This window comes from Chelonoidis abingdonii, chromosome 7 (genome assembly GCF_003597395.2).
Source record: "Chelonoidis abingdonii isolate Lonesome George chromosome 7, CheloAbing_2.0, whole genome shotgun sequence".
Lineage (NCBI taxonomy): Eukaryota > Metazoa > Chordata > Testudines > Testudinidae > Chelonoidis > Chelonoidis abingdonii.
Genome location: NC_133775.1, coordinates 18,901,412 through 18,913,818, shown reverse-complemented (window position 1 = coordinate 18,913,818; position 12,407 = coordinate 18,901,412). Strand labels below are relative to the sequence as shown.

The 12,407-nt window shown below is 42.0% G+C and overlaps 1 protein-coding gene across 3 annotated transcripts in view; it reads right to left on the bottom strand.

Moving 5' to 3' along the window:
- CACHD1 (cache domain containing 1) overlaps positions 1–6,951 on the bottom strand; it is a 204,844-nt gene extending 197,893 nt beyond the window's left edge. For 2 of the 3 annotated variants that reach the window (XM_032795472.2, XM_032795473.2), the window contains exon 1: positions 6,374–6,951. In XM_032795472.2, the coding sequence (XP_032651363.1) occupies positions 6,374–6,625 (252 nt within the window). In that variant the 5' untranslated portion in view covers positions 6,626–6,951. The remainder of the gene's footprint in view (positions 1–6,373) is intronic. The other variant, XM_075067673.1, reaches the window with a different exon arrangement.
- Positions 6,952–12,407: the final 5,456 nt, after the last annotated feature.

The window sequence follows — 12,407 nt, the reverse complement described above, 5'->3', positions numbered from 1 at the left end:
CTGGTTACTGGAATTATTGGTTTATTACAACTCTATAAACAGCATCAGACTACAAACAGTGGTTATGTACTCTTCAAAATAAAGATGACATTATATCCTCCCACACACAATCAAAATCTGACAGCATTCCACTTGTGTGTGTCAACCTGGCCTGTGTCCCACGCTGCTTTTACTGAAAAGCTGTATATGGCTAAACATACTACTGGTATAATAGTCTCCCAATCAAGCTGGAGGAGCCTGTATACCACAGGTTTTTCTATTGTGCCCATTACTACAGCATCTGAGCAAGTATTAACACTGTTAATCAAAAACCAGAGCTCTGTAATTTAACAGATAGAAAAATGTAGTTGTTTTTGTCATTGGGAGTAGTCGACTGCCATTTTAGCAGTCAGGAAGGCATTTTTTTCCCAACTGTGCTCCCAAGTTTGGAGATGGTGGAGGGAAAGAGAAAGGAAGAATTGTACTCTTCTAGCACAATAAGCATAAAGGATAGGGATGAGAACGTTGTCAAAATATTCTAGATCCTAAGGGCATATTGCTTGCTTCTGGGACTATGTGGCTTTAAAGTTATGTACATTACAATAGATTTTCCTCTACCAAGCATTCACTAATTCTCTAAATACCCTGTGAGGTAGGTATTATATCTCCATTTTATAGACAAGGAGTCTGACTTAGAATGAATTATCCAATGCCACTGAAAAAGTCAATATTGTAACTCAGAAGGTCACAGGTCCTGTGCTTGTTGAAAAATGGTCAAAATTTTCACAAGAATTGTGTCCTGCTTTTCCAGTCAAAATTTCTGAAGTTTTTCAACCAGCGATCTACACTACAATTACAAAGGAAACAGGGAAATCAATCTGGGATTAGCCAATTAACAGAACACAGTTAAAGGCCGGTGTACTCGGTTAGAACTGGGCCAGGCCTCAATCTCCAACTTGGTTGTAATTTTAACGTAAAAAGGTCTGTAGTTTTTAAATGATTGCCAAGTGCCAACTGGACAACTCAGGAGACTACACAGAATTTGCCCACTAACCTCTTCATTCAACAAAGTACCATATTTTGTGGCTTGTGACATTAAGATGGTCCAGGGGTTGGCAACCTTTCAGAAATGCTGTGTCAACTCTTCATTTATTCACTCTAATTTAAGGTTTGGCGTGCCAGTAATACATTTTAACATTTTTAGAAGGTCTCTTTCTATAAGTCTATAATATATAACTAAACTATTGTATGTAAATTAAATAAGGTTTTTAAAATGTTTAAGAAGCTTAATTTAAAAATTAATTAAAATGCAAAGCCAGGACTTAGGCAGTGTGGGTGCCACTGAAAATCAGCTCGCATGCCACCTTTGGCACGCGTGCCATAGGTTGCCTACCCCTGAGATAGTCCATACATTTAATGAACTACCAAATGATGCAAAGTAGTATGTCCGCATTTTAAAATCACTTGGAGAACACACACATAACTTAAATTGCCAGTTTAAGCATCAGATGTTTTCAGAATACACCACTACCTCGATATAACGCCACCTGATATAACACAAATTTGGATATAACGCGGTAAAGCAGTGCTCCGGGGGGGCGGGGCTGCGTACTCCACTGGATCGAAGTACGTTCATTATAACACGGTTTCACTTATAAGGCAGTAAGATTTTGGCATTACATCAAGATAGAGGTGTACCTATATTACCAAAACATATTGTAATTGCTGCTCTACACCCACCTCCCTGGAACCCAATAGCCCCAGCCATCCGAAAGAATTGCCAAAAAAAAATTTCACAGTAAAATCAGAGGGATTTTGTCAACTTGAAGTCTAGCTACTGGTTTGGGGTGTGGTGAGTGGGTAAGTAAATTGTAATTTCAGGTACTATGCCCCAGAATCCCACTGTGGGTTTACAATCACATTTCTTTGAAAAAGTTTTTCCTCTCCCTGGGCAAGCAACGGGGGAAACAACTACACAGGTGAAACAGTGAAACTATTTACAAAAGGTTAAATGTTGCCCCTCCTTTGTAAAGCACTTTGAGATCAACCAATGGACAGGGCTATAGAAGAGCTAGATATTACTACATCAACAGAGAATTGGCCCAGAGTGCTGTCAAAGGCATATGGTAAACATATTTCTACATACTACTTGTGATACAATATTCCACAAAGTACATTTGTAATGGGGCCACATATTTATTCAATAATAAATGTAAATCTGCTATCCCACCTGCCCACGGAATGCTGCTCCTCACGCAGGAAATCACACAGCCATGTTATCCTCACTTACAAATATCTTTACTTGCAGTATTGTTTATGGTATATTAATCTATACATTCAAAGGCTAATTTGAAAGCAACACACTTATAACAATAGAACTATGTTTAAAGACATAAAACTTGGTACAAAAAATCAGCTTCTGCACTGATGCCTGTCAGCTGTCTACGAATAAGATACAGTTGTACTAGTGCCAAGACAATTGTCAGAATGATGCCGTCGCAATAACTCTCTATCATCCTTACTATCTATCCATGCAGAATCAGTCTTATTCTTCCTATGCACAGAGGCGTGCTTCCCATTCATTCCAGCAGGATTTTGCTGCTTTTAGAAAATAAACTATAAAAAGTAAATATGTTATATAACAGGATTTCCATAAGAGTCCATAAAAACAATGACTCTTCCTAACAATATTCGAGATACAGTTATTACAGCACTAAGATGAAAATGTATTAAGAGGAAGTAGATATAGCATCAAAGAGATTTTGTTTATAATACTAGCCATGTTGCCAACCTTTTGACTTTTATATATACCCTCCCCTTTCATGGGCTTCTAAGGCTCAGTGCTCTCCCGGTTCCTCTCTTACCTCTCCAAACGCTCCTTTAATGTCTCCTCTGGAGGCTCCACCGGTGGTCCCACCTTCAGTTTTCTCCTCTTCTGACCCTTTCCCAGATTCTCGCCTTCAGTCTATTTACAGATTTCCACCTGCCTCTCTGACACTGCAGCCTGACATTCATTGGGTATTTCATTGCCACCTCAGACTCGATGCAGCCACTAAACTTATTGTTCCTTCAAAGCCTTCTTGCTCTCCACCTCTCAACTCCACCCTTCCCATCACCGAACTCATGACCTTGGCGTCACCACTGACACCTCTCGCGCTCTCTCCTTTCTTCACATTCTGGTTCTTGTCAAATCCTGCCATTTCTTTATCTATGTACACTCACGCTCTCATAAAATAAAAATCCATCCCTCTTTCTCTCCATCCCACCTGACCACAAACTATACCTGGCCTATTTGTTTCATGCCTTAAGCATTGCAACCTCTTGCTCCTCTCAACTCCAGTCTACGCTGAACGCTGCTGCCCAAAATCGTATCTAGGTATCTACATTAGTTTCCCCTCTTTACTTTCCTGGTTCTCTACAACTCGGCCCTCATCTCCTCCTACATTCCCAATCACTCTCTTTACTCTGCCCAAGCATTAATCCTAGCCACTTTCTTTGTCTCCTTCACTCACTCCTGCTTTTGGGCTTCCTCCATGCCACCCTCTATGCTTAGAGCAGCCTCCCAATTAAGATACATAAAGCTCCCTCACTCTTTTTCCAAAACCCCATAAGAACAGCCACACTGAGTCAGACCAACAGTCCATCTAATCCAGTATCCTGTCATCTGACAGTGGCCAGCGCCAGAAGCTTCAGAGAGAGTGAAGAGAAGAAGGCAATTATTGGGTGATCTATCCCCATCATGCAGTCCCGGCTTCTGGCAGTCAGAGGTGTAGGGGCACCCAGAGTATGGAGTTAGTTACTTCCCTGACCATCTTGGTTAAATCTCATTTGTTCCTGAATGCCTTCCAGTTATAAGGACCATCTGATCACATTATTATACTATGTAGTGCAATACAGAACAATCTTTTGCCCACAGATTGACAGCTGTTTAGAACATGGAACATGTTGACTGGCACAGCTCTACTGCCATATAGCCCACTAACAGCACTACGTAAATACCAAAGACAATAATTCTGTATTAATTACATGCAGCCCTTTTTGAGGACTAACTGCTTAAATTTAAAGAGTTGAAGTTTTATAAAGATTTTTGTTCAACTGTAGGAAGAGATCATTAGAGAAGCTTTCTAAAATCATGGGAAGTTTCTTTTCAACCAGGTTTTAATCTGAGACAGCTGTAGAAACGTATGGAGGAAGTGGGGAACATTCAAATTTGCTTGATGGGACATAAAACAGTCAAAATATTTTAAAGAATCTAGGGCTTATCCTGTGAACTATTGGCTTACTGTATTAATTGCTTTTGCCCTCACACAATTCAAGCAACAATAAATGCACAGATTTAGTGTTATTTTGCATACCTATACACTGGCATCAAGCCTGCTTCCTAAGCCAATAGTCAGGACTAGCTACAATTCTTGTGGAGGAACCTGGTTCATTTTATGCCTACCTACAAAACAATGAGGTGTCGTTATGGAAGATAATTTTGAGCATATGTTTTGTGTGTGCTGCCTTTAAAAAAGAAAACCTAAAAACAAACCAAAGACACATGTTGAAGCTTCCAGCACTTTTTAAGAAGGTTTTTGTTTTTGTTTTGTTTTTTTACACTGGAGAAATAAGTTGAGAAATATGATCATACTCATTTAATTTCCATTAACCAGAAGCTCCACCATTTATAATTTTCAGAGGGTAAATATGCCTGTAGATCTCTAGACAGAAAAAGTGACTTCCTTCATGTTCTCTGTATTAATAATTTACTTCTATCTACCTTGTTAAGTCATTTACATACAGGTCTGATTATAAAGGACAAGACACCAGCTTGGTATTTTCCTGGACAAAGCCCCAGCCCTAGGAGGCCAGCTAACACAATGGTGTTTCAAAGGTGGTAAAATGAAGCCAGTTTGGAGAAGATAAAGGGCCATTTTGGGGAGGGACCCCTGCTGACCACATAAAAGTGTCACCTCCTCAATTTGTGAGGCTTTTAAAACTGCATTTGGTACTGCCCATACCTTGGATTGCAATGCATCTGGGATCTGATTTCACTTTTTGTGTGTGTGCGCATGCTGTAGTTGATTGTTGTAACATAGTTATGAGCATCCTATGCAATTCCAACCAGTGATTACAGAAATCATAGTAGTTTTACTATCATTAATATGCAACCACAAAGGCAGGGATACAAATAATTCCTAATCACCTCTCTTCTCCTTGAACTAAAAGAAATTACAATATCAGGAAATGAGATGCAGGAAGATAATACATTTGTCAAATTGCACATTCCCTTCAGAAAGAATGGTCTCCCTATCCCATCATCATCTGTGTGTAAATTACACATATATAAAAAAAATCTGTCCTTCCATGAAGGAACAACATTTTTTGATTTACTGACATCAGAAAGAACCATATTAAGAGATGAAAAAACTAAAATTGTATATGGACCTGAAGGACCTTGGTCAAAACAAGTTAATAGGTAAATTCAACTTTAAATACTGCTACACTTGAAGTCTAAAAATATTCACCTTCAGTTACAGTTTGTATTACAAATAAACCTAAAGTTTACAATTCAAAACCTCTTTTTGAATCTTGTGAAATAAAAGTTCCAGTGTTCTTAATTTACGAGCTCAGTATATATACATACGCGCACACACACTCTGTTGGTCAGTTTTTGGGAATTGTATATAGTCATGAATATAAACAAAAAAAACTGCAAGAAGGAAGTGCTTTTTGAGTTTTAAAACAATCATCAAATCCACCTCGGGATTTATCTAGGATCAAGCTTCTCTCTGCCTCACAAAGGGCACAGGTCCCTGAAACCGAAGAGACAAAATATGCAAAATAGCCAGTTTCAAGACCCTCATAAAATACGAAGTATCCCTGCCCCACGAGGCAACAGCCTCGAACAGGGGAGTCACGTTTCAAGACTTTACAACGATGCACTAAACCACAACGATCCAGGAGATTATTGATCAGCAAACGGCAACAAAAAACAACCCCTAGTGACTCGGGCGGGGGTGGGGGTCAGGCAAAGCTGCCTGGTGGGGGAACTGTGGCCACCAAGAGCTAGCATCCCCTCGCCGGGCTTGGGGGAGAGACTCACCGGCTCCTGCAAATCGCGGCAGAAGTGAGGGGCTCGCGGGGGAGAAAGGCGACCGGGGGTTGGGGGAGACAAACGGGAGGGAAGTTTGCAAAGAACAAACAGGAATGAAGCAGAGGAGCGAGAGGAAGAGGGAACGAAAAGTAGGAGAGGAGCCGGATAGAAGGAAGAACCCCAAGAAGAAGGGCTGAAGGGAGAGAGGAGCAGAGGCAACACACGGGGAAGAGAACGGGGGGCAGTGAAGGAAGGAAGGAAGGAAGGAGAAAGGGGCAGGGGGAAGGAAGAGGAGGCGCGGAGGGGGAACGGTACCTGCATAGTGACGACCCCCAGCTCCTCCGTGGCAAGCTTCTTCATCTGAGTTGCTAAAACTTGCGCTTCATCCAAGATGGAAAACTCCGTCTCGGCCGCGCTGAGCCTCCAGAGAAGCGCCATGTAAACGAGCCAGAGGGGCCGCTGGAAAGCGCTGCCCCGACGCCAGCAGGGGAGGAAGCGGGGGTTCCGGCTGCCGGAGGAGCAGCGAGCCGGCCCGGCGGCCTCCTCCCGACCTGCCCCCCTCGCCATGCTGCCGCGGGCGCTTCGGAGAGACCCGCTGGGGATGCGGAAGGGGGGCCTCTCCCTGCCTCCCTCCCCGGCCCGCAGCACGCGGCCCCCCTGGAGCAAACTTTCCCGAGCGCCTCCCAAACTTCTGGGCAGCCCCTCCGTGAGCTGGGGGTCCCCCTAGGGCTCGGGCGCGGCGGCGGGCCCCCCTTCCATGCAGGGGGCGCTGGGGACGAGGGAAGCCTGCCCCTGACGCTCCTCCCCGAAGGGCCAGCCACACCGAGCGGCGCCCGCGGTGCGCACCTAGCCCGCCCTGCCGCCCGCGCTCCAGCTCCAGCTCCGGGCGCACTGAGCCAGCTTCGGGATCGGCTCGGCTCCGCTCCGCTACCGCCTGGAAACAGCGGCGGCTGCGGAGGGAGGCAAACTGCGGAGCAGGAGGAGGAGCAGGAGCAGCCGGGCCGGGAGCGGAGTCACCAAGGGGGAAAGGGAGGTGTCTGGTGCCACCAAGCTGCGTGCAGGCTCGGTGCATGCCTCAGTGGTGTGGTTGTAAAGCGGGGAGGGTAGTGGGGAAGCGGGTGGGTTACAAATCCTTTCGCAGGCCTTCAAACCTGCAACTTCCCAGCCAGGATTTTCCTCTTCTCTGCGGGTCTGGACTGTGCATTGTTGTTCGTCAAAACCGAGGGTGGCCATACCACAACCTTGTGGCAAAAGCTCAGGTCTGGGAGGCAAGAGATCTGAGTTTTATTCCTAGCTCTATGACAAACTTGCTGGGGCAAGACGTTGTGTAGCTCAGGTCCCCTATCTGAAAACAGAAATAATAATAGATGTTATTCTGACGGGTCATTCTGAGTCATTAATGTTTGTAAAGGGCATTGAGATTCTAATGGAAGAGGCTACAGAAGAACAAAATTTTGTTCCTGTCATTAATGGTATAGGTTTGACCTGTGAAACTCTCTCTCTCTAGTTGTGGAGGAGTTTCACTATACTTTCTGTGTACAAAACGAGATTTGGGACAGATATTCTTCAAGGAAAATTAGGTTTCTGTGTACAGACTGCAAGCAGTAGCAGCACAGGGGAAAAAACGAATTCAAAATAATCATATCACATAACAGAGAAGTGCTCTCAGGCAGCAGCGCTGGAAAGTATGTTGTTTGTTTAATAGTCTATGAGCATATTCTTAAAATATCACCATGTGTCTTAAAATTTTCTGTGCACAAATATGTGTGACTCCGTCTCTTCTTGAAGCCCTGAGCACTAGAACACTCATTCCAATGTGGCACAGCATAACCCGGACTGGTGTCAAGCAATGGGTCTTAAGAAAATATTTATGATGCAACAGAGAAAAACAAGAATGCATGCTAAAGTCAGCAACACAAAATGACAGGTTTCCTATTGGGAAATGCACCATAAAGAAGAGAAAATATAACAGGCCGAAACCTCTGCAAAATATCCCTTTTGACTTTTAAGCAATGAAGCACTCTGATGGGAACACACACACTTTGAAAGTGATGCAGAGAAACCTCTTTAACTTCTTCTGTTCACATCCCAATCCACTTTAATAGAAACTACTGGAATCAGTGGATACTGATCCCGGCCACATGAGGTAATATTTTAATCCAGTGGCACCTTAGAGACTAACAAATTTATTTGAGCATAAGCTTTCATGGGCTGTAGCTTATGCTCACGAAAGCTTATGCTCAAATAAATTTGTTAGTCTCTAAGGTGCCACAAGTACTCCTGTTCTTTTTGCGGATACAGACTAACACAGCTGCTACTCTGAAACCTTTCATTTTAATCCAGTTCTCCTGACTGGCATCAGGAAATAAAGATCAGCCTCTCCAACACTCCCGCTGATATACCTTTATCACACCACTTTTCTATCACATGTCAAGAAGAGCCACTATTATAAATAAGTGCTGATTTGTCCCTATCACATCATGTTCATTTGCATGATTTATAATTCTCATTTTAATTATTGTTTCAACCAATTTTTCTGTTGAAGCCTTCTAATCCAGCACAGATTCTGTAAAATAAAATCATGCCTGGCTAACCTACTAAAATTATAGTGCCCCTTATCTCCTTTCAAATACAAGTATGGTCCTCTGGTCCTCCAGTGCAGTAGCTGATTTTAATGAGAAATTGCAGATTTTTGTAAGCAGCTGAGCTGCTTCATTCCTTCATAACCCTTCCAGTCCTGATGCATTGTGGTCCTTTAATTTATCTATTTGTTCCAGTACCTTCTCTTTTCTCAGCCCAGTCTATGATAGTGCCTTATCGTCATTGAAGAGGGGTAGATATCTCCCCAGCATCTTTTGTGTGAGGACTAAAGAAAAAAAAATTACTTTTTCTGCAATGTCCTTACCCTCTTTAATAGCTTATTACTTTTAAAACTATTTTTATTTGCTCTTCAAATTCCCTTTTAGCCTTTACATTTTACCTGCCATAGTTTGTGTTTCTTTCTATTGGCTTTAATAGGATTCGGATTTCATTTGCTGAAGGATCCCTGTTTGGCTCGAATAATTTTTTGAACCTTACCATTTAGCCTTATTATGTTTTTACTTGCTTTTCTGCTTCCTTTTCTGGTTGCCTTCCTTCTCTGGCTCTGTGCTAGCACCAGGGACGGTGCTTGCATTTAGGCGGCTTAGGCAATCGCCTAGGGTGCCAGCATTATTAGGGGGTGGCATTTTGCCAGAGGGGGCGGCAGGTGGCTCCAGTGGAGCTGCCGCAGTCCTGCCTGTGGATGGTCGGCTGCTCGCACGGCTGCGGTGGACCTTCCGCAGGCACCACTGCGGCAGCTCCACCGGAGCTGCGGGAGCAGCTGACCATCCGCATGCAGGACGTGGAGCCTGGGGACCAGCGCGAGGCGGTGAAATGGCCATGTGCCTAGGGCGCTCAAACCCCTAGCGCCAGTCCTGGCTAGCACGCTTAAGTAGTGCACGTGTTCAAGCTGAGGAGTTGAATTTCCTCACTTTGGACTTTCAGGGCTTTCAATCAGTTTCCTCATTTTCTTTGAATCCCCCTTTCTAAAGTTTTGTGTCTTTTTGTGCTACTGTTGAATATGATTTTTTCCTCCAAGAATGTTGAACTTGGTTATACTATAGTCACTTTTATTTAGCAGCTCCACTATGCTTACTTGAATTAAATGCTACATGTTAGGACTAAGCAGAGAATAGCATCACCTCTTCTGTGCTCAGGAACTAAGTGTTCCAAGAAGCAGTCATTTAAGATGTCAGGAAATTGGTTCTCTAAACCTTGTTCTGTTGTAATGTTTGATCAGTTTCTGTGCAGGTCACCCATTGTTACTGTTTTATTTAGAGTTAGCTGCCTCTGATCTCCATCAGCATCCTTTTCCTGATTAAGAGAGCAGTTATATAACCCTGGTAGCATGTGATTTGAAATCCATAGCCATACAGATCTTACTGTATGGCCCTTTCCACTCAGAAATTGTTTCTCAGAGTCTACGGAATCCTTTAGGTTAGTAGATTCATAGAGTTTAAGACCAGAAGGAACCATTAGATCATCAAGTCTAAGCTTCTGTATATCACAGCCCATTACATTTCACCCAGTTACTCCAGTTTTGACAGTACCTAAGCAATCTTTTCTCTGTTGTTTATTGCAAGGACAGGAAACGGGGGAAAAATGGCCTGTGATTGTGTATTTGAGAACATTCTTTCACAAATCAATTTATTACTAAACTATATCTTTAATCCAAACCATCATTTTATGTCATTTCTGAAAATGTGGTGTGGGATTCAAAGTAATTGTGTGGTGCCCAGCTGTACAATCATGGATTGCTACAAGCTCCAAGTTAGCAACATATTTGCAGCATAGCTATATTGGAAGTTTCCTTTAAAAAAAAGTTTCCTTTAAAAATCAACACCACATTCTACTTGCTCAAAGGTGCTTCAGTGAAGACAACATAATCAGTAGGCACCCATGTCTTCAGACTACTCCCACCTCAGTTTTCAAATATCTAGGCTAGTGCAGAAAGAAACCCTGAAAAGCACAAATTAGGAATGTGGTAACAGGCCAGATAAATGTTGGTTTGGCAACCTAAAGAAGGCGCAAATTTCTAGAGTGATATTAAGGATGGAGGCAAGCTCAGGTGGACTTCCAAGTAATTGCAGACTATTAAGAAGCAGGTCAGTAAATTGTCTAGGTCAGTCCTTCTTCCTTTATTCCTTTCTTCTGCCTCTTATATCTCAGAGATAAACAATGATGAAATACTATAGCTTAGCCATATTGTTTATGGGGTGAAATCTTGGACCCATTGAACCAAACACATCCTTTAAGGAAATGCTCATTAACTTCACTCCTCTACCTTCAACACCATAGTGAGCAGGGATTGCAAGGTGTTTCAAACCGGGAGGCTGGAGTATATTCTCCCATCAAGGATCTATAAAGAAACAATAGGCTTGATTCCCAGAAGCCAGAACACTGACAACAGAAGAAGGATTTCAAATGTGATACCCATCTTCAAGAAGGCTAGTGACCCACCAGAAATGGTGTTAAAAGCCAAAGGAATTTGTGATTGGCTGGCAAGGTTTCTATAGAAAGCCAACTAGTATTATAATTTGAATTCTACTATATTTCCATTGAAAACACTCTGTCTATTTTAATAAACAGTATAACTTAAAGTATTTAGTATTTTGCGGACATCAAAGACACATTCGTCGCTTTGTATCTGGGGAAGGCAGCTGACAATCTGACAAAACACATCTTCAGTTATCAGTATGTAAATAGACACTGTACATATAAGTATAGAGACATAAATAACTCTTCTCTATAAGTATAGGCCCCAATTCAGGAAAGTAGCTCAATTCAGGAAGGGATCTCAAGCACATGCTGAACTTTATCAACCTAAATTTAAAGTGCATGCTTAAGTACTTTCCTGAATAGCAATGCTTTTCAGCATGTGCTTCAGTTCTTTCCTGAATCAAGGGCATCAGAATTAGAAAACATTTAACATTTTCATGGTTGTAGCAGTTAAAGGTTAACTTTCAAAAAGTTAACCAGCTTTTCTGAGTCACATTTTTGTTCTGTTTAGTCCCCTCACAAATCTATTGGAAAACTTAATATGAGCTAACAAAATGGATGAGCATCATGTATCTCTAATTTACATCCTGATTATTGAAGATGTGATTTGGGAGAAATTGACTAATAGGAAGTTGCAACTTAAGATTGCATTAGATTTCGTCTCTTCTTTTAAGTCCTTTCCATTGTTTTCAGTAGTTTCATGCTTGAAATCTTTTTGTCCACATAAGTACAATATTAAACATAAAAGCCAAAACTGCTTATCAGGGAATATCAAACTTCCTGAACTACAACAATGGACATTACTCACCAGGCCAAGAGGTCCCTAAGGAGAGAAAATATAGAGTAATAGTAATACAATATATATAATACAACGAAGTTTCTTTGGAGGAAAAAATATTCAGTGGAACATGAAGAGTCAGTGTCCTTCATCGGCTACTAAAAATATAATAGCTGTGAAATCCAAGCCCTGAATTAAAACTAGTTTAGAAAGCAATCAGCTTGCAAACACCTAGAAGATAATGAAGTGATAACAGTCAGCATGGATTTGTCAAGAACAAATCATGTCAAACCAACTTAATAGCTTTCTTTGACAGGGTAAGAAATCTTATGGATAGGGAGGACACGGTAGATGTGGTATATCTTGACTTTACTCAGACTTTTGATACTATCTCACATGACTTTCTCATAAATAAACTAGATAAATACAACCTACTATAAGTTGGGTGTGTAAGTGGTTGGAAAACCAGTTATCAGTGGTTCACGGTCAAGC